Genomic DNA, 22,976 nt, shown 5'->3' on the forward strand with positions numbered 1-22,976 from the left:
AAAAAAATACATGGTGAAACAATACAAGATTGTGTTAAAACCCACCTCCAAAGCTTTCTTGGAGATACATTTTCCCTTTGAAAAAACTCTTATGTTAGACCTACATACCAAACTCAGGGAAGAAGAACACTTGACTTTTCAATGAGAAATAACATGGCACACTATTAGTCACAAAATCCACTTGCAGTACATAACCACAAATTTCTCATTATGTTTTAGTTGAAGGGGAGACCATGGTAAAAACATGTATATAGAAGTATTGCAAAGTTGATTTCTAAAAGAAACGAAAATATTTGGTCAGATTCTTCTTACCAATATGGATTTGCAGACACCTGCAACAGCCTGACAGGCTGCAGACGTGGGAAAGTCAATGGGCAGATTGGGAAGACCCAAAATGGTGACCAAAGGCAAGAGTCCTTTCTGATTCACAAATTCCTGGCAGTGGTCATCAGTTGTATTGTTGCTCAGAATAGATTCCACAAATTTCATCTGGGTAATGAAAATTTTAAAAAAAAGTTAGAGCCTGACACTTGGAACTAAAATGCTAGCTTAGAATAAGGATGGGGTAATCTTATAGTCATGAAATCAGGATTTTCTAGGATAATCAGGTACAAAGGGATAGGCATATTATATGAAACCTAAACATTTAGAAAATAAAGAGTAATTACAACTTCTTCCCAATCTATCTTTTCAGCTATACCTAAAGTCACATAATTTGAGAGCACAGAGAGGCTAAATGACTTTGCACATGGCTACACCATGAATTAGTGACAGAATCAAGTTTAATCTCTTAATTTGTTTGTTTAGTGCTTCTTGCATGATAATGTGTTGCCTCTCCCTGGAAGTAAACATCATACTTTCCTTCAAATGTGCTCATAATGCAAATGAAACTTAGAATCGTGGAACACAGATTCAGACCAAACGAAGCACTTTGTAAAGGTTAAGAAAGCAAAATATGGCCAACAAACACACAGCCAAAGGAGAAACCATCTCTGGATGCCTTGTCTGGAAGTGCTTATTGGGCTAGAACAAATGCTAAGTGGGCTTCCCCTTACAGATAACTCTGGGAAAATTCAAGCTTTTTTTCCTGTGACACACACAGGAAGTTAAAAGAAAACACCACATTAAATTTTTCTTTTTTTGGTAAAAGAGAAAGAAGTTAATGAGAAAAATGGCAAGTAGTAGGAAAAAAATATGTTGGGACACATTCATAAGAACATAATACTAGACTGGCCTAACAAAGCCCACTGTCCTCCTGTTTGGTTTCCCAAGGGAGATGAATAGAAAACTGGGACTCTTCAAAAAAGGGATTTGTAGCTAAGTTTTGGCAAATCAATTTCATAGAACAAGTTTTGTACATCTTTTCCCACTGCTCTGAAGTTTAAGGGCCCCAGTTTTAAGTCATCAGATTATTTGGTAACCCCACACATTTTCCAGAAAAACACACATCTTTACTCAGTTTGCCCTACCATTAATCTTACCACATTAAGGATGTAATCCATGAGGGGAATAGGAATACGCTCCTCTGTACCAACAACCCTGTCAAGGGAGAAAAGAGTGAGTTACACAGAAATTCACAATACCAGTGTAAGAGGGCAAAGAGAAGAAAAGGAAATAATGAAATTCCAGGTTTTTCTCTCAGTTAAGACATATCCTTTAGTATACAGCCCAGAAAAAAAGGAAAAGAGGTGAAATCAATTCTGAAGGTAGGTCTCCTAGCCTGAGTAGGTTGAGAGCACAAAAGGAAAAACCAAGCTTTCACAAACACAGCATTTGTATGTATCTCAAAAGAAACTTCTAAATTAGGCGAACTACTCTAAGAGGAATTCATCAATATGAAAATATTAAAAATAAGCAAGGTCAATTAAGAGACCATTTAAATATTTGCTTGAAGAAAGGAGCTAGAAAGAAAGAAAGAAATACAGAAACATCTTAACATGTTCTTACATCAAATTTAAAGTTATAAAGAGCAGGAAATGGAATTTTAGTCAAGATTCCATGCTTAGATTTATCAATCATCCAGAACACATGAAGTTAGTCCAAGATGGAGGCTACACCCAAGGCCGCCTTTTCCACAGACTGTTCCACAGAATTATCCATAGATTGTGATAATCTCCTTTTGCTTCAGATGCTTCAATGATACATTGAAGATAAGAAGGCTGCAATAATGCTGCAGCTGCAGAAAATGCAGTCTTTAGCCCATCTTGGCTTTTGTTAAGAAATAAACAGAGGGAAAAAAACCCACAAACTAAAACAAAATCTAACTAAAAGATAAACCCTAGGAAAGGACAAAACTTGAGGCAAATAAGGAAAATTTTGGACATAGGCCTTTGGGAAAAAAGGGCAGAGACAGAAGAAGGGAAAGGTAGGGAGAGAAGGCAGAAAAAATGGCAAGAAACTAGTAATTTTCACCTCTGAGCAAGATAAAATGTGCACAAAGATTTGCCAGGCATAAAGATATTTGGCAGCAAAATGAGGACTAGGCAAAGAGAGTGGAGAGGCATGATGAATGGCTTTAGAGCTAAAATATCCAGAGCGAGAGCTTGGGTAGGATGCTGTGAACACATTCAGTGAAGAATCTGGGGAAGTACTTTGTAAAAAGGGAGGACCTATATATATGCCAGGAGTGAAAGGATTCCCTGGGAAGACTGCAAACCTTTCCCTGACTATAAACCTCCACCTCAGAACCACTGCTACTTACACCAATTATACACCACCCCAGCCTAAGTGCACCTTCTTGGGAGAGAATCTCTACAACTAAGAATTACAGGTGTGGCTCTAGCCCAGGGAGATACCTGCCCCTTTGAAGAAGCCAAATAAAAGGGAAAAGAGCCAAAGTAACTATCATGAAATGGGACTTAGGTACTTTCTCCACTTGCTAGATGGAAACTGGAGAGAACAAGAGAGAAAACATACAAACAGTGGTTCTTAAACTCCAAGAACAAACTTGTTCAGTAACTACTTTGCTCCCTATCGTCAACTTTTTGCCTTCCAGGCTCAGGACATCGTATAGGAATACTAAAAATGATCAACTCAGAAATCCCCCTACTACCTGGTTTTAAGGAAATCCGAACTGGACATGGCACAACAGACTGGTTCCAAATAGGAAAAGGAGTATGTCAAGGCTGTATATTGTCACCCTGCTTATTGAACTTATATGCAAAGTACATCATGAGAAACGCTGGGCTGGAAGAACAAGCTGGAATCAAGATTGCCGGGAGAAATATCAATAACCTCAGATATGCAGATGACACCACCCTTATGGCAGAAAGTGAAGAGGAACTAAAAAGCCTCTTGATGAAAGTGAAAGAGGAGAGTGAAAAAGCTGGCTTAAAGTCAACATTCAGAAAACGAAGATCATGGCATATGGTCCCATCATTTCATGGGAAATAGATGGGGAAGCAGTGGAAATAGCGTCAGACTATTTTTGGGGGCTCCAAAATCACTGCAGATGGTGACTGCAGCCATGAAATTAAAAGATGCTTACTCCTTGGAAGGAAAGTTATGACCAACCTAGATAGCATATTCAAAAGCAGAGACATTCTTTGCCAACAAAGGTCTGTCTAGTCAAGGCTATGGTTTTTCCAGTAGTCATGTATGGATGTGAGAGTTGGATTGTGAAGAAAGCTGAGCACTGAAGAATTGATGCTTCTGCACTGTGGTGTTGAAGACTCTTGAGAGTCCCTTGGACTGCAAGGAGATCCAACCAGTCCATCCTCAAGGAGATCAGCCCTGGGTGTTCTTTGGAAGGAATGATGCTAAAGCTGAAACTCCAGTACTTTGGCTACCTCATGCGAAGAGCTGACTCACTGGAAAAAGACTCTGATGCTGGGAAGGATTGGGGGCAGGAGGAAAAGGGGATGACAGAGGATGAGATGGCTGGATGGCATCACCGAGTCGATGGACATGAGTTTGAGTGAACTCCGGGAGATGGTGATGGACAGGGAAGCCTGGCGTGCTGTGATTCATGGGGTCGCAAAGAGTCAGACACGACTGAGTGACTGAACTGAACTGAACTGAACCTCATATAAATCTTTGACTCATAGCATCTTTGAAACAATGAAAGACTGCATCCCTATAATGAACGAAATAATTTACGTTAACTGTCAAATTAAAAACTTCTGCTTCTCCCCTTTCTCCAAAACAAACATTCCCAAATTTAATTTTACATGTGTATTTAGGATGCTGGAGCCCGTAATCAGATGTAGAGGATTCCAATTGAGTGTCATAGTACACGGGTACAGGAAAAGAGATGTCATGTTTTGGCTTTTTGGGGGGAGGGGAGTGGATGGGTGGGTAGGAAAATCAGGTCTTTCTTCCCACTTCCAAGGAGACACAGCTGCCTTTGGCAAAAAGAGCCCTTCCAGTGGGCCACATGGAGAAGGCAATGGCATGCCACTCCAGTACTCTTGCCTGGAAAATTCCATGGATGGAGGAGCCTGGAAGGCTGCAGTCCATGGGGTCGCTAAGTCGGACAAAACTGAGCGACTTCACTTTCACTTTTCACTTTCCTGCATTGGAGAAGGAAGTGGCAACCCACTCCAGTGTTCTTGCCTGGAGAATCCCAGGGACGGGGAAGCCTGGTGAGCTGCCGTCTATGGAGTCGCAGAGAGTCGGACAAGACTGATGCGACTTAGCAGCAGCAGCAGTGGGCCACAATTCAGGAAACTGCTTCTCTGCATTTGATGCCTTTAAATTCAAACAGTTTTCATTCAAGTTTCAAAGGGCACATGGATTTATATAACACATTTCTTTCAAGTTGTTCAGGGTAGGTGGTTAAGTTAGGCAAAATAAATGGAATCAATCACAAAAATAAACCATGGTGCCCAACTGAAAAGCTTGGTTACTTACTGGCAAGTATATTCACCCCTAGCAATGTCAGTTTTGCTGAGCTCAAACAATTTAGAAGGCAGAAGAAAGAGGCCAACAAGTAAGTATTTAGTACTACTTGTGGTGAATGTCTGTGAATGTAGAACAGAGCTCCATGTATTTGGGGTAGATTCTAGTGCCTGGTGCCTGTTTCCTTATTCCAGATTTCTAGCACAAACCTTGTGTCTCAAGATCAAATACAATCACTTTTTTCAAATACTGCTGATTTCAGTGAAAACAACAACAACAAGAAGGGAAAAGAACACTGTCTTAGTCTGGAAAAAAACTGAAAACTTGAAAGTTTATCAACAGGCAAATGGATAAATGCTGTAGTATATTCATACAATGCAATACTACTCAGGAACAAAAAACAACATACTGATAGACAACACGGATGAATCTCAAAACCACACTATGCAACAAAAGCTGAAAATAAGAAAGTATATACATTAGGTATGATATACATGTAAGACTCCGTTTATTCTATTTATATGTTCTAGAACAGGCAAACTTGTTCTATGAATGACAGAAATAAGATAGGCAGCCGCCTCATTTTAAGGCAGGGAAATAGGAAATGCAAAATTAATTAATGGAAAAAAATTACCTATCATTTAAGGCATTGGAAAACAGATGGAGGCACGGGTGACAAGAATTTGTCTGGGGTTTCACTGAAGAATTTTGCATAGGATGGGGGAGGGATATAAACAATACTTTTGAGGAGGGGGCGGCACACACTGCAAGTTTTTCTACCATGACAACTATCTGGGATAGGGAGATAAAAGAATTTGCCTTTACAAAAATAAACAAATGGCACCTAATTAAACTTAAAAGCTTTTGCACAACGAAGGAAACTCTAAGCAAGGTGAAAAGATAGCCTTCAGAATGGGAGAAAATAAGAGCAAATGAAGCAACTGACAAAGAACTAATCTAAAAAATATACAAGCAGCTCCTGCAGCTCAATTCCAGAAAAATAAACAACCCTATCAAAAAATGGGCCAAAGAACTAAACAGACATTTCTCCAAAGAAGACATACAGATGGCTAACAAACACATGAAAAGATGCTCAACATCACTCATTATCAGAGAAATGCAAATCAAAACCCCAATGGGGTACCATCTCACGCCAGTCAGAATGGTGGCTATCAAAAAGTTTACCAACAACAAATGCTGGAGAGGGTGTGGCGAAAACGGAACCCTCTTACACTGTTGGTGGGAATGCAAACTAGTACAGCAACTATGGAGAACAGTGTGGAGATTCCTTAAAAAACTGGAAATAGAACTGCCATACGACCCAGCAATCCCACTGCTGGGCAGACACACCGAGGAAACCAGAATTGAAAGAGACATGTGTACCCCAATGTTCATCACAGCACTGTTTAAAATAGCCAGGATGTGGAAGTAACCTAGATGTCCATCAGCAGATGAATGGATAAGAAAGCTGTGGTACAAATACACAATGGAATATTACTCAGCTATTAAAAAGAATGCATTTGAATCAGTTCTAATGAGGTGGATGAAACTGGAGCCTATTATACAGAGTGAAGTAAGTCAGAAAGGAAAACACTAAGACAGTACAGTAACGCATATAGATGGAATTCAGAAAGATGGTAATGATGACCCTATATGTGAGGCAGCAAAAGAGACACAGATGTAAAGAACACACTTTTGGATGCTGTGGGACAAGGCAAGGGTGGGATGATTTTAGAGAATAGCATTGAAACATGTATATTATCACATGTGAAATGGATCGCCAGTCCAGTTTGACGCATGAGACAGGGTGCTCAGGGCTGGTGCACTGGGATGACCCTGAGGGATGGGATGGGGAGGGAGGTGGAAGGGGTTTCAGGATAGGGAACACATGTATACCCATGGCTGATTCATGTAAATGTATGGCAAAACCCACTGTAATATTGTAAAGTAATTAGCCTCCAATTAAAATAAACAAATTTTTTTTAAAAAAAGAATTTGCCTTTAATAGTGGTTTTCAAAATCTAAGTTGAGTTTAGGTAGTCTTTTGCATTCTCTCTCAGCCCTAATAATCCTCATATGACCCAAATGAAGCTTGTAAAGGTGGCAGAAGTGGAAAAGTATACATGTATCAATATTTGTGAGATTCTTAGATTAGCAGAGCCTGGGCATTAAGGTGCATGGGCTTCAGTAGTTGTGACTCCCAGGGTCTAGAACACAGGCTCAATAGTTGTGGCACACGGGCTTAGTTGCTCCGTGGCGTGTGGGATCTTCCTGTATCAGGGATCAAACCTGTGTCTTGCATTGGTAGGCAGATTCTTTACCACGGAGCCACCAGGGAAGCCCCCTAATTTGATACTCTTGATTCATTCTATCAACCACTAAATAAACAGTTAATGACTGATTATCTACTATACACAAAGTGATTGGGATACACTGTTGAATGAGATATTGTCCTTGCCTTTGGAGAAGTATACAGATCAGTGGGGGAAAGCATTAGAGAATATATAAATAATTTTTAACAAAACTGTTGGGAGAAAATTTCCTATAAGAATAAGGTATCTGAGATGAACTTGCAGCAATCTGGCAGATAGAAAAGGAGAGATCAGATAATTTGGGGATGGGGATAAATATGAAGATAATATACAGGGTCACATGATATTCCAAGAAAAGTGTGCAGAGTGAAGATATTTGAGGACTTGAAAAAATGTTAATTTATCAAGGCAGCTTAAAATCTGGGCATGTTAGACAAAAGATATAAGGAGTCTAGATAGAAAAGTTATATGCAGATGAATGTGCACAGCTTGACTCAAAACCACCACAAATACTAACATTCAAGAAATCATTCCCTTGTTTGTTGCCAGGAAAGAGAACTCTATGCCAGCAGGATGGCTGACAACCCAGGATGTGGCAATGAAGCACCAAGATTCCAACTCCTTTGCAAGTGAAGTCCCGTAATCTTTTAGGGTATCCTCCTTTTCCAGAAAGAACATTTTAATCAAAACAGAAGATGGCATTAGATGAAGGCAGGGTTGCCTTCTCAGATAAGGAAAATATATCTGACCAAGAAAGCAACATACTTAATTACTTTCTAGAGTTTCAAGAGGGGATATTTGTTTTGGATTCTAGCCCTTCACTCCTGGTGTCTATTCCACCATAATCTTAAGTCCCAAGTCACCCTTCAAGATCAGCTCAAACCCATTCATATCCACGCCTAAAATGATCATGCTTTTCTAAAAACAACTTCTATATATACATCAAAAGAGCACTTATTAAATAAGTGAATGCATAACTGTCCAGAGGGATCACATCTACTTCTAGCATGAAAGCAATTAAGAGATATAGCAACAGCTATTGCTTTTCATCCCTTGCATGCAAACATGGTAGGCTCAAAGAACCAGGTCCACCAGCAGTCTTTATCATCTCTGTCCCCATCTTACATCCAGGAAATCAATTTTTATGTAGAAAAACCTCAAATAAATAGAAGAAGGAAAATCTTCTGTGTCTGACTACAATCATATAGTACATTCCAAAGTCTTCTGATTTATATGGAATGAACAGATCAAATAAACAAAGACCAATCAACAAATCCCTGTAACTCCTAAAAATTTCTTAGGAGATGTATGCTCTCTTATGGAAACAGTCAAGCAGTAAATGATGTGGAATACCAAATCAACAAAGGGAAATCCTCTGAGGAAGGCCATTTAATTTGATATATTGAATTCTGACTGAATTTCATGAACAGCATTTAATAAAACAAGCTTGCTAAGGCAACCAAAACAAACACCAAAGCACAAATGACACACAAGAATCAAAGAAAGAAAAATTGTAAGACATTTTGGGCTGGAAGAACCTTACAACCAGATCTAATTCAACTCTCTCATTTTTAACAGGTGAAAACAACATGCTCAAGATCACAAGGCTAGAGAACTTGTCTTGTGAACACCTACTGCTGATTAGGCTCAGTTTCATTCTGCTGGGTAGAATTAAAGCTCTGCATGGCCTGTACTTCCTCTTCCTCCTCATCCTCACTAGAGGCCTCTTCTGCAGCATGGTTAGATCTTGGGGGAGGAGCAGCGGCAGTGCCATCTGCCTTCTGGATTGATGGCTTCTGACAGATGTATTTAGGGTCTCTTCCAAGATTACAGATTTCTTCAAGTAACTGAAAGGCAAAGGAAGCAAGATTATTTATTAGTAATTAAGTAATGGGGAGATGACTAACATTTTTGGAGCACTTTCTATGTGCTATATACAGAAGTGCCAAAACACTTTTGTTGTTTGTTCAGTTGCCCAGTCATGTCCAACTTTTGTGACCCCATGAACTGCAGCATGCCAGGCCTCCTGTCTCTCACCATCTCCTGAAGTTTGCCCAAATTCATGTCCATTGCATCGGTGATGCCATCCAGCCAATTCATCCTGACGCCCTCTTCTCCTTCTAAAACACTTTAACTAAATATTATATACACTATTTCTGGCATGTAGCCATTAATTTCATCTTACAAGAAGGAAACTGGAAGTCCTATGAATTTAAATAACTTCTTCAGGATCACATGGCTGTTAAGTGATCGAATGACTGACCTGACTCCATGTTCTAACTCACCAACCACCAGTAACTCAAATACCAGTTTCAATAACCCTAAGAGACAACTGCTGCTAAGTTGCTTTAATCGTGTCCGACTCTGTGCGACCCCATAGACGGCAGCCCACTAGGCTCCTCTGTCCCTGGGATTCTCCAGGCAAGAATACTGGAGTGGGTTGCCATTTCCTTCTCCAATGCATAGAAGTGAAAAGTGAAAGTTAAGTCGCTGAGTCCTGCCTGACTCTTAGCGACCCCATGGGCTAGAGCCTACCAGGCTCCTCCATCCGTGAGATTTTCCAGGCAAGAGTACTGGAGTGGGGTGCCATTGCCTTCTCCGAAGTGAGACAACTAGTAAATGTGAAATAAAAAACCCCCAAACAAAAACCTAAGCAAGAAAGACTAGAAAGGGTAATATGTTTTTACGAACAGAAGCTAAGCCTCAGCAACTTAATATCCTATAAAAGAAAGCAGTACTTAAGTGACTTTCTGCGGGGGTGGGGTGGGGTAAAGGACCAACCCAAGGACTTGGAGGAAATGAGGCAGACATAATCCTTTTATAGGCACAGTCTAAGAATCCAAATGACCTCCAGTATGCCATGCCTTTTTCTAAAAACTCCCACTCCACCGCTCTCTCATGTCCATGGTCGTATCACTTCCCACCTTGATGATCGCAGTCGTTGCATCTGTTTTGAGGGTAGGCTGATGTCTCATGAGCTCATCTACAGCACTTCCTAGGTTGGAGGCAGTATCCCCTTAAAGCCAAAAATGGAACTGTTAGACTGTAGAAAACAGAGCTTGAACTATTTTTTTTTGGGTGCCAATTTAAGGAGGAAAGGAGAAACTGAGTTGGTGGTTGCGATTTTCCAATGTCATGCTTTCTCAAATGAACTCATACCAACCTCTACAACCAAATCACTGGACAGGAGTCTAGTAAAAACATTTAAAAGTAACCATGTATGCTACATTATACTCTAGTACTTTCTACTGTCAAGGTCTGAGTTAGTACTGAAGAGTGAAGAGAGAGTGAGAAAAGAAAGAAGCATAAACCGTTAACCCTGACTGCCCCGATAAAGAATGATAATGGCTAAAAGGCTACAGTGGTGACAAAGCACATTTTTGAAAACTGGGTTCCTTCTGAAACTCTACCTTATTGCTATGCCTCAGTGATCTGGTCTCAAATACACTGAGAATGAAATCTGTTCATTTGTGACTATCTTAGGGGCTTGGATATTAGAACAGAAAATTACCAGGATCTCCTGTTGCTGAAGACTAGATGGCAGACCTGAAAATCTACTGCTGGTTTTCTAATATCTATTCCTCACCAGCGCTGTAACAGTACATTTAACAGTGAACTGCTGTGAAGTAAGGAAATATTATGAACACAGGTAAAGGATGAAATATTATTTTCTACCTGCAATAGAATGTATGGTGATAATTCTCAATAAACACATACCTAGCCAGAGACATGAAGTGATACCACAGAAGAAACAGTTTCCTTGCCAGTTGGTGGCTTGGAAATCACCTCAATCTTGGCACAACAGCAAACCAATTATTTACTGTAAGGCAAATTCTCATCAATTACCTAGAGGATCAGAACTCCTCCTTCTCCGCATGGCTGGGAGGTAATCTGGAGACAGGAGAACTTTGAAGAGACGTTCAAAAGGCTGACACTGTACAAATGACTGCAGACCTCGGGCATTCAAGCAGAGTGCACTGAAAACATTTGGGAGGGAGCCAAGAACTTCACGGGTAGCAGGAACCTAGAGAGAAGATAAAGTGAGCTTGAAGACATTTCGAAGAGTTCAGGTAGACTTGTGAAAACTTTGGCCAGGGGTACTGCACAGAGAGATAAAAAGAATCTTGATGACCAGATCCCAATAGTTTCTTTTCTTTTTAAAATACTTTTTATTTTATATTGGAGTATAGTTGATTAACAATGTTGTGAGTTTCAGGTGCACAGCAAAGTGATTCAGTTATACATACACATGTATCTATTCTTTATCAGATTTATTTTCCCATTTAGGTTGTTCCATAATATTGAGCAGATTTCCTTGTTATATAGTATATCCCTATTGGTTATCCATTTAAACTACAGCAGTGTGTACATGTCATTCCCATACTCCCTAACTATCCCTTCCCCTCATCCTCCAATAGTTTCAATACTACATATAGAAGACAAGAGAGAATTTTCATGTCATAAGACTGCTTTTTGTGTGTGTGTATATTTTATGGAAAGGGGTTATGCACTGAGAATTCTTTACAGAGCAGCAGAAAGGACTCACGTCTTTGATAAGCAGTGCATGTAGCATGACATCTGTCAATCCATTGTCCTGGAGTGAGGAAAGCAATGATGGTTCTTGAAATACAAACACAGTCACCACTTCAGTAGCTAAAAAGAGATGAGAAATATAAGAAACTGAGAGATTCTTCACAAATATTAAAAGCAAAACTCCAAAGGTTCAAACAAAACAAAATAACAGCACTACACATAAAAAAATCCCAGAACTCAATGTACAACATTTAAACACACATAATTAGTATGAAGTAAAAGTTCTTAATACTGCTCATCAGAGATTGATCACTATTAGGAATTTAGTGATTAATCTTTAAGATTTGTATGGAGCAATGTATAGGCATGACAATTATATATAGTTAGTAATACTGTATTGAGTAGTATAAATATGCTAAGAGAGTAGATTTCAGATTCTCTCATCACACAAAAAAAGGAAACTATGTGAGGAGATAATGCTTAACTGTAGAAATCATTTCACTATGTACATCAAATTGTGTTATACACCTTAAATATATAAAATTTAAGAAAAAATAAAAACTGAAATTTTAATTTTTACAAGAATGAGGTTAACTTCATTTTTCAATTGTAATACACATGATATAATCTCCTTTACCTTTCCCATTTCACTACAACTCATTCAATTTGAATGGCTGCATATCATTCCACTATATACATGTACCACCCTGTATACAAACCAGTCCATAGTGGGAAAAACTAATAAATTTAAAAATGAACTCTTTTTTTCTATTGCTTAGGCAGGAAAAAAATGTATGATAGGGTTGTGAGTTTGCTGGGTTAAAGTGAATGTAAACTTACATATGAAAATGGACAAAGTATCTTCTAAAAAGCCCTTTCAGCAATTTAAAAATACCAGCAATTTTGAGAGTCCTTGGGTATTTTGACAATATTTAGAAATGTGCCCCAAGACTTCTATTAATGATTCCAGAATTCGGCAAAAACTCTATGCAAGAGGAATCAGTACAGCATTATTGCATTCATTAAAAAGTAACCAAAAGAGAAGCTAGAAAAAATACTTAGTAACAAAAAAAAGCAGAATTTAGTGAAACTACAAGCAAAAAACACAAATAATTAAAACCAATAACCAGTCTTCAGAAAGGACTGAACAAAGTTTACAAACTTAAGGAAAATCTAATAAAGAAAAGAGTAATATATATTAGCAATGAAAAAAGACGTAACTGGATTCACAACAAATAAAATTTTAGAAACTATGTAAAGTGCATGATGAAATGCAGTGCTTTTATAAGATGTCATAAAAATTAACTCTCAAGAAATGATAGCAGATTAGATTACTACAAGAATTTCTAAAGTAAAAAATACTACCAGGTAACAGAAGGAATCAAGCCAATCAAGCTGATTCTAGACATGTTATTAAATCTTTAGAACAATTAAAACAAGTCTTTCTAACACATGAGTTTTTTTTAAAGTTTACTTCTAAAACTAAACAAGGAAGGTACATGCATATACAATATCCATAAGCTATGTATAAAACAAACTCGTAGATCTTTCTTTTAGATCTTAGGTGTCAGCAACCAGAGGATTTTCAGTTCAAGACAGTTCTCATCAAATGCTAATGAAATGGCAGATACATGACAATTACTGGGATCAAGAGTTGTGAACGGCCTTTGCTATTTCTGATGAACTATATAAACTTACGGAAATAAGTCCTTTTTGGGGTTTCTATTGGTATATGAAAGCCTCTTCAATAGACATTCATTTATACAAATTCCTTAGAATTTAGATTCTAAGGAGCTATTAAAATTGAGTATTCATAAACTAAAATTAATGTTCTATTATCAAGTCTGTTATCTTGAGGAGGTGTAACTGCAATCCTGCATCACAATGTTACTGTGCAACAGGGTCATTTTGAGGTCTAACTATAATGCTAAAAGTTGGCTTAAAGCTCAACATTCAGAAAACTAAGATCATGGCATCTGGTCCCATCACTTCATGGGAAATAGATGGGGAAACAGGGGAAGACTTTTTTTTTGGGGCTCCAAAATCACTGCAGATGGTGACTGCAGCCATGAAATTAAAAGACGCTTACTCCTTGGAAGGAAAGTTATGACCAACCTAGATAGCATATTCAAAAGCAGAGACATTACTTTGCCAACAAAGGTCCGTCTAGTCAAAGCTATGGTTTTTCCTGTGGTCATGTATGGATGTGAGAGTTGGACTGTGAAGAAAGCTGAGAGCTGAAGAACTGATGCTTTTGAACTGTGGTGTTGGAGAAGACTCTTGAGAGTCCCTTGGACTGCAAGGAGATCCAACCAGTCCATTCTAAAGGAGATCAGCCCTGGGATTTCTTTGGAAGGAACGATGCTAAAACTGAACCTCCAGTATTTTGGCCACCTCATGTGAAGAGTTTGACTCATTGGAAAAGACTCTGATGCTGGGAGGGATTGGGGGCAGGAGGAGAAGGGGACGACAGAGGATGAGATGGCTGGATGGCATCACCGACTCGATGGACATGAGTTTGAGTAAACTCCAGGAGTTGGGTTGGATTTGCAAATTTCATCCCTCTCAAGTACAAGTTTATTTACAGGGAACCTGTGAGGTTGTTATGCTAATTCAAATGCCAGGGACGAATTAAGACTTTAAAGAAGCAATTCTGCTTTTATGCTTCCTGCATCATCCTGAGAGGGCTTACCTGCTCCGCACCCCTAACCACAAGAACAAGTATCTTCTTGCTGCTTCTTTTAAACTTCCCCTTTATAAATAAAGGCTTGTGCATTTGCTTTTCTGTTTGGGGGATTTCTCCCAGAGAGCCATCCTTCCCTGCCCCTTTACCTGGGACTTCTCCAACTGAGTAACAAATCTTTCTTTGATCATACCAAACTACTGTCAGGAGTTTTTCCATCTGAAACTAACCTTGGAAGGAGTCTCTCCATGTCAAAATGGAGTTGCTGTAACACAAGGGATCACTTCCTCAACCTGATTAAGAGGAGCAAAACATTCAACACAAAATCTTCTGCTAACCTCAAACTTTCTTTTAAAACAAACTTCAAACTTATTGGTGAAATATTGACAGAATGCTTTCTCCTGAGGTCAGGAACAAAAAGTAAAATAGAAGGCATAAAGATTATAAAAGTAAAATTATTCGTAGATGATGACTTTATAGAATATCTTAAGAGATCAACAGTTATGAACTACTAATTTAGCAAAGTCACAGGATACAAAGTTAATATACAAAATTGCTATATTGCTTTGGTGAGGGAGTTAAGTATCTGAGTCTGTAGTAGCCATAACTACTCCCTCCAGACACCCTGCAGTATTAAAATATGCATGCTACTGGTACCAGGAAGCATTCTCTATTTCTACACCTCCCACTAAATTCGTTTACAGTTTTAAGGGGAATTCTAGAAGCATATATATCTCGTTTATTGTCCTGAATATGTATGGCACTCAATAAACGCATTAATAAATGAGGTTTTAACAATAGCAACACTCAAAGTAGTGCTGATGTCCAAATGCAAGGACATTTATTGCAAGTAACTAGAAAGTACCTACAGGTTCCAAAACTGAATTTTCTACAGTAAGAAACAATTTTCTATACTACAGCTTACAGGTTTGACATTTAATTCTGAGAATGGACAACATTCTGATTGGCCTTTTTAGACCAAGGTTAGGGGCTAAGAACCAGGGGCTTCCCTGGTGGCTCAGTGGCAAAGAATCCACTTGTGCTGCAGGAGACACAGGTTTGATCCCTGTGTCTGGAATATCCCATAAAGGAGGGCATGGCAACCACTCCAGTATTCTTGCCTGGAGAATCCCATGGACAGAGGAGCCTGGCGGGCTATAGTCCACAGGGTTGCAAAGAGTCAGACATGACTGAAGTGACTGAGCCCGCAAGGGCTAACCACTGAATAAAGACATGTTTCTTATTATACCTGCAGTGTTTAAGTGTAGCACAAAAAGCCAAGTGTACAATAGTATTACTGATTGCAATACACTGAAAAAAAGGTTTCTGTAGTGTAATGTTTGCCTGACACAATATATTGCAAATGGATAATTATTTGAAAAGGAACTCTGATCTTTCTCTATTTCATCACCTACTAGAAAGATACAAAATCATACAGTGGACAAATATTCTGCAAGGATATAAAACACACACACAGAACACTGCCAGGTTATTCCAGCTTGGTATATACAAGTTCAACCCCAGTTACCTAGGAGAAAGAGTGATGGGCCATAGTATTCTGCATTGCTGATGATGTGTTTCAGGGAGGTAGGCAGAGAACCATCCATCACTAAGAGAAAAGCAAATATCAAGAAGAATATGATCAGTCCAGTAGTAGTTTGATGGGTGGAGATGATGGATCAATATATTACATACACCACACAGTGGTAACCAAAGTATTTTGATTCCTTAATTGTACCCACTTGTCTCCTCCTAATATTTTATTATTTATTCTTTGTCTATGCGATAACCTTTTAACAGTAGATCAAAGAATAAAAGAATACAGAGACGGAGAGACAGAGTGGGGTAGCAGACTGGAAGTGAACACATCTAGAAGCTGGAAAAGGAAAAAAATAGATCAATCACTATTAAAATAGTTGAACAATCCTTAGGTCTAGGAAAAGTAACACTAAAGGACTAAGCTAATACTAAAAGCTATTCAAAATGTCATGGCCTTTTCCTACAAACTATGAAAAGGACCAATCCTTGCTAGAGTCAAACACCCTTCTAGAAAATATCTAGAATCCAATACCATGTCGTATGCCATCTGAGAAAGCAGGGTCTTGAATGGCCTTCTTGAGGAAATTCAACATGGATTTGAGAAGTGCGGCTCGTTGTGGAATACACTGGACTCCTGGCAAGGGAGAAAGAGGATTATACTGGTTCACCATTATGTACAATGAGCAGGTACATAAAACAAATTTTTAGGAGATCCATATACACTATACCAATACTAGCAGACATTCGAAGTGAAATCTCTGGATGCTGGGAAGAACATTTACCTAAGCTTTAAAATGAGAAAAAATAAATCACCAAGGACCACACAAAATTATACTAGAAGTCTAAAGTATTAAGGAGAAAAATCACAAAGTAAAAAGATTAACTCTAATACTTGTTTCCCATTTTGAATATTATCTGCCCTCAAACATGGATGTGTTGATAAAATAATCAATATGTGAAGAGTTGAAAAATTATAAATACTATGAAATAAGTATTAATTATGAGAAAATGAACACCAGAATGCAAAGTAACAGTCATAGTCATAAGAAGCAAACCTCCAAATATACTGCTTAAGCTCCCTCAAAGGACCATGCTTCACTAGCTTAGTATTTCAATCACTGTGATTGGTTGTGTCTCTATATGTCTACACACCAGGACGAGGGCCAGGGCCAGAGGAGATGCTACTGCTGCTGGAACTTGATGCCCTTAATTCAACATCCAGCCGGTGCTCCATAGAGATGGATGAGCTGGGACTACTTTCCATAGTCACATCTGTAACTGAAGTAAAAGTTATGACAAAGCAATTAGAATAAAACAGACCAGCAGAAAAAGTTATTTGAGAACATTTTTTTCTATACAGTAAGATGAATCAAAATGGAGAAGGATTAAAATACTGAAACCAAAATGAAAACACAATTGACCCTTAAACATCGCGAAGGTTAGGGGCCCTGACTCTTCAAATAGTCGAAAATCTGCATGTAACTTTACAGTCAGTCCAACATACCTGAGGTTCCAAATCCGTGGAGTCAATCAACTGTAGACTGTATAAAATCTGTAGTACTATACAGATACTATATTCACTGAAAAAATCCACTTATAAGGGGACCCATGCAGTTCAAACCTGTGCTGTTCAAAGGTCAACTGTACCTTTCCACAAAGACTAGAAAGGTATTTAATATCACTAGTTATTCAAGATATGCAAATTAAAAATAGCCCTTACAAAAGAAGTCCTTCAATATTTCTCATCCATCAAATTTGGAAGGGAAAAAGGTGGTAAGTAAAATATGTAATTTCTGTACTACTGGTGGGTAGTAGATAAGAGCTTTTTTGGAGGGTGACTTAAATATAAGAAGCATAAAGACTGATATGGAAGGATGACTATGATACAATGAATGAACACTGCTAAACTGAACAGTATGTTAATTCTCATTTTGTTTTATAAAACTATATACTTGTGTCAACATATATTTGAATATGCATAAAAGACTGAAAAGAACTACACTAAAATAACTATGGTGGCTGGGAAGTGAGTTATCATTTCTACTTTATATATTTGAATAATTTTAATCAATCAAGTACAAGATAGACTATTACTTCTTACAGCATACAAAATACAATAAAAAGCTCCATTAGTGATAAACCACTGCTTACATTTTGAAATATTTTATTCCAATCTTTTAAATACATATACAGACATACAGGACATAAACTCATGGTTCTCTAACCAATTTTCAGTGAATATACAATTTTCTCTATAGGTACATCGTAACACCAGAATTAGTTGTTAAAAATGTAGATTTCCTAGTCTTTACTTATGAACTTACTAAATTAAGCATTACACTAAATCTTTAGCAAGCGCTTTAATTTTTTCTTATTCTTATGGTTTCTTAAGTTTGACAACCACTGATTTATTGTGAACAGTCTTTAAATCATCTTCTATACCGCACCATTTTGGAGATGTCACATTTTAATCAACACCTGGGACCACATGACCATACCCATTACCTCAAATGCCAAGTTGCCCATTGCAGACTAGAGATAGAAATTGGGTAAAGGGCCCTCTAGGGACAGCAATGCACATAGTTAACTGTGTTTGGGGGGGGAAAAAAAGGAATGAAAACTTATGGATATTTAGTGTCAAGAATGAAAACCATTATAAAAAATTTATTATCATTATTATTAGCATGGTTACAGATATATGTAATGACATCCTGGGTCATGAAGACAAGATTAAATACTAAGAAAGCTGCTAGGATAGCTGTGAAACAATTTTTTATTTTGGGTACTATTATTAGAGCTATGCACTGGGGAAGTTTTTAAAAAGGACATAATCTGATTTACCCCAAGATTAAGAACACTTGGGCTTCTTTCAGATTTTATGATTTAAAAGTTGTTCCCTACCCAACAACTTTTCTACCTCCCCCTCCTCAAAATAGCCAGATAATTTCACAGGGTCCCATTTTAGTGTCTATATTCTCCTTATCTTTTCGTAATATATATTTAAACACCTGTGATATACGTATCAGGCACTACTGAAGATTATACCAGTGAACAAAACAGTATCGTGATCTCATGGAGTTTACACTTTAGTGGGAATAAGAAGATAATGAATCAGTAATGAACTAATACTAATAGTAATTATTAATTACCATCCATATCAGTTTCCATTTCTTCTCCTTCTTGTGCAGTACTGGGTCTCTGGATCTTTGGCTTGATCACAAAAGGGCATTCTTTTCGGCACAAATCAACTTCATGCTATAATCAAAAGGGAAATAGTAAGATAATCCTATATATATAATAGAGATTAAAAAATTATAACAAAAGAGTGTCACAGGCAGATTACAGAAATGACTTCTAAAAACAAAAAAGGGATAACATGGCTCTTTACAGTTATTACATTAGTTTCTAGGCATAGCAATCACTATATCTAAGTATATGCAAAGTACTCCTCGTATACCTCAAGTCTATAAATGAAGATAGAAAGTCCACTATGGGATTGAAAAGCTGCCATGTCCAGGTTGGTGATAAGGTCAACCACTCTGACAGCTCTGGTGACAAATGTTATCTGGTCCTGTTCATCGCCAAGAAACTTTATGACCTATTAGGGAAAGAAAAAAGTAAAACCAATCAAATGAAAGCTGTAATAATGTATTCTTTTGGAAACATGCAGTCTAGAGTCTCAGGGAGGCACCATGGTACAGCAAGAAAAAATATGTTTGATTTTTGGTGCTTGCCAAATGACAGCTCTATGACTTCTGAGATGCAACTGCCTGAAGTAACAGGGACATAAATTACCTTTCAGGATTAAATAAAATATTCAGGGAGAAAAGAGCTGGTACCTGAGGCCTAGCACATGGCAAAGCCTATCATGCTTAAGGTCATGAGGAGATGTGGCAATATCTTAATTAGTACCCAGGGCCTCCTATTATACCATGGTGGACTATGATCAATTCTTAATAATGGAAATAGCTGATCTTACAAGTTGTTAATGAGCTAACCAGAAGGCCAAACTTGAGAAATCAAATATAACATTTTCTGGATAAGCTTTCTTATGCTAACTATCCTCACTGTGAACCACTTCAAACTTATAACTCTGTACCTTCTTTTAGTTGATTTCCCCTCCAAATGTACTTATTTTAAAAAAGTAAGTAGAGCACCTTCAATAAGGCTTCCATCATTCCACAGGAGACCAAGGCTTCGCCACCAGCATCGTAGCTTGCCAGATGGTATAAAAAAGAGAAGAGAGCAGTGGCAAACTGGTGAGGATATGGATCCATGGAAGGGTCTACAAGGGAAGTTGAGAGAGGAAGAGAAAGAGCAAGTTTGATATTAAACAAAGGCAGACAAAGCAAAGGGTAGGGTTCCTTTAGGTGCCGAAGATAATAACCACAAAAACTTACCAATCATGGCCTGGATACAGTTTCGCACAAGTACAGGCAAAAATCCATGGTAGGAGGCAGTTCCAGTACAATCAATAATACTGCTGAGTTTGGGAGTTCTCTCTAAGTGGACAATTGATGTTAACGTTCGTAAAGAAGCAGCTTTTATCTCCTATGAAAACAGAAAGTAAAGTAGCTCAGCTGGTAAAGAATCCGCCTGCAATGCAGGAGACCTTGGTTCGATTCCTGGGTCAGGAAGATCCACTGGAGAAGGGATAGGCTACCCACTCCAGTATTCGTGGGATTTCCCTGGTGGCTCAGCTGGTAAAGAATCTAATAAATACTTACCATAAGCTGCTTATCTGTTATCTGAAGGACATCTACCAACTCCTCTATCAACCCATTATACAAGATACTGTTTGCTGACTCCTGCAAGGCATTGGAATACACTGCAAAAGGAGAAATAAACACTTTAGGCAAGAAGGCAGTGGTCAAGCCACTGCCCAATGACAGACCTTTCGGCATCTACTGGTTCTGCGGAAGGACTCCCTTCCCACCAGCATTGGAGGACAAAATCATTGAGTTTCAGAAGATTGGATCAAATATAGTTATAAGCCCCAAACACCCACCAAACCGATTCTCCTATTAATGGTATCAATTGTCTTGAGCAAGGATTTTCAGAAATTTAAGTATAAAAAGAGAAGAATTAATTCTTTATAACATCACTACTTGATAACTCATATGTTTCTGTTTTACACTGGAAACTTACACAAGCTTTTATAAAGAACAGAATTGATGGACTACTGCAGATGAAATCAGAAACTTGTATGACACTGTAGTAAAACTTGAGTACTTTATCGGTTTTTTCATTTAACCCTCTGATCAGCTTATAAAATACATATTGTTCCAATATAAAATCAGGAAAATGAGGGCAAAAGGATAAACAGATGCCTAATAATCTACAAAGTCAGGGTGAAAGCCCAGGACTGACTCTGAAACCAGTGCGATTTCCACTATACCACTTTACAAGAAAAAGTAAAATGCACAGTATTATTTAATGAATTTCAAAATTACACTCCCAAAGAGAGGAAGATGAACCGGCAAGAGGAAAAATAGGGTCTAAGGGAAGATGATTATCTGAACACTCATTAAAAAAACAAAATAAAAAACACCCACTAAACCTATGTGATGTGTGAATCATACATATCCTCTTTCTGATCCAACATTAAGGAGCTCAAGAATGATGAATACAGTGAACACTAGAAATGCTGGCAATTTGACTACAATTTAACTTGCCAGCTAGGTAACTACAATGAGCCCATAGCAACAAAGACAGATGAAGTTCAAAGGAAATCAAGTCTAAACTGCCTAACCAGGACCTGTTACATGTTATTCTCTTACCTAATATAGATATTGCATGTAGCCTGGCCTGAACAGCTTGCAATCGCTTCCTGTGATTAGAAAAGCCATGGGCCAGCCGTATGTGTGTAAATAACAGCATCTGTAGAGACATAAGACCTAAATTAGGAAACCAATGGAAAAGATGACTATACTTTCTGAGGGAGGGCTAAGTCTTACTCATTTGGCTCTTGACATTTGGCAAGAGTTCTGATTATTAATCAAATTAAATATCTGATTTATCAAATTAAATATCATTACAATGAGCAGAAAAAATATAACACAACGAAATGTTTTCTCCTTTGGTATCCAAGTGTTAAGCTACCACCTCTTAGATATTCATGGTGAATAAAGCTGCTTCTGTTTTCCTCAAACTGTATCAGGACCTAGGAAGCCAGTAAGTGTTGCCCTCATAAAACATGAGGAAACTAAGGCCCACAGAAGCTAATTTGAACATGGGTGTGACTCCATTCTTTCTGCTATGCTATCTCTCCACTCCAGCACAATAGTCTGATTTATATGGATATTATTTAGATATTTATAAGACATATCATACCTGCTTATCCTTAGGAATGCTGTACATTTTGGTAAGAGACTCCATGATTTCAGAAGGGCTTTCTGAAATCTACATTAGGAAAAAAGATAGTTAGGAACAAAAAAGTGAACTAAATGTTAGAACTAACCAACAGTCAAATATTCCTCTTACCTTGTCAAGTTGCTCTATGTGAATATAATGTAGTGTGTTACTAGATGTCTGAAATTAGAAAGATAAGAGAGTTGTTAGAAGTCACTGTATACATTAGATTCCCCATGCCATAGGACTGCCAAGAGCTATCTGAAAAACAAGATGTTACCCTACATAGAAGACTCAACTGCATGCTCTCAAAAATCAAAGTGTTCTTTAGAGCACCCTAAATGCTCATGTTATACATTCTCAGCAAAGCGTCTTTGAAACCAGATTAAAAATAATGTACATAGCTAGATACATTTCATATTCTTCCTTATCCCTTTTAAACTTTATTTAATACACACAGCCTTCGTATTCACAGCAAAGACTGAATCCATGAAAATGGGTTCTTTCTAAATATGCATGGAGAAGGCAATGGCAACCCACTCCAGTACTCTTGCCTGGAAAATCCCATGGACAGAGAAGCCTGGTAGGCTGCAGTCCATGGGGTCACTAAGAGTCGGACACAACTGAGAGACTGAGCATATATTTTAAGTAGAAGGAAAAAAAAGATCTTATTTATTAGACCACTTCTAAACCAAAGTGAATTTTGCTATCTCCTCAAA

At 38.1% G+C, this 22,976-nt stretch overlaps 1 protein-coding gene across 18 annotated transcripts in view; it reads right to left on the minus strand.

The window, feature by feature from the left end:
- HUWE1 (HECT, UBA and WWE domain containing E3 ubiquitin protein ligase 1) overlaps nucleotides 1-22,976 on the minus strand; it is a 157,029-nt gene that overhangs the window by 65,150 nt on the left and 68,903 nt on the right. For 15 of the 18 annotated variants that reach the window (XM_061410215.1, XM_061410221.1, XM_061410214.1 and 12 more), the window contains 17 exons: nucleotides 22,390-22,437; nucleotides 22,240-22,308; nucleotides 21,687-21,786; nucleotides 20,634-20,755; nucleotides 20,307-20,457; nucleotides 20,064-20,191; nucleotides 19,364-19,504; nucleotides 19,056-19,161; nucleotides 17,059-17,184; nucleotides 16,439-16,540; nucleotides 15,896-15,976; nucleotides 11,698-11,804; nucleotides 10,998-11,175; nucleotides 10,076-10,167; nucleotides 8,787-8,998; nucleotides 1,482-1,539; nucleotides 313-489 (listed from right to left, as the gene is read on the minus strand). In XM_061410215.1, coding sequence (XP_061266199.1) covers nucleotides 313-489; nucleotides 1,482-1,539; nucleotides 8,787-8,998; nucleotides 10,076-10,167; nucleotides 10,998-11,175; nucleotides 11,698-11,804; nucleotides 15,896-15,976; nucleotides 16,439-16,540; nucleotides 17,059-17,184; nucleotides 19,056-19,161; nucleotides 19,364-19,504; nucleotides 20,064-20,191; nucleotides 20,307-20,457; nucleotides 20,634-20,755; nucleotides 21,687-21,786; nucleotides 22,240-22,308; nucleotides 22,390-22,437 — 1,998 coding nt within the window. The remainder of the gene's footprint in view (nucleotides 1-312; nucleotides 490-1,481; nucleotides 1,540-8,786; nucleotides 8,999-10,075; nucleotides 10,168-10,997; nucleotides 11,176-11,697; nucleotides 11,805-15,895; nucleotides 15,977-16,438; nucleotides 16,541-17,058; nucleotides 17,185-19,055; nucleotides 19,162-19,363; nucleotides 19,505-20,063; nucleotides 20,192-20,306; nucleotides 20,458-20,633; nucleotides 20,756-21,686; nucleotides 21,787-22,239; nucleotides 22,309-22,389; nucleotides 22,438-22,976) is intronic. The other 3 variants (XM_061410226.1, XM_061410228.1, XM_061410227.1) reach the window with 1 other exon arrangement.

The sequence above is a fragment of the Bos javanicus genome, chromosome X (genome assembly GCF_032452875.1).
Source record: "Bos javanicus breed banteng chromosome X, ARS-OSU_banteng_1.0, whole genome shotgun sequence".
Classification (NCBI taxonomy): Eukaryota; Metazoa; Chordata; class Mammalia; order Artiodactyla; family Bovidae; genus Bos; species Bos javanicus.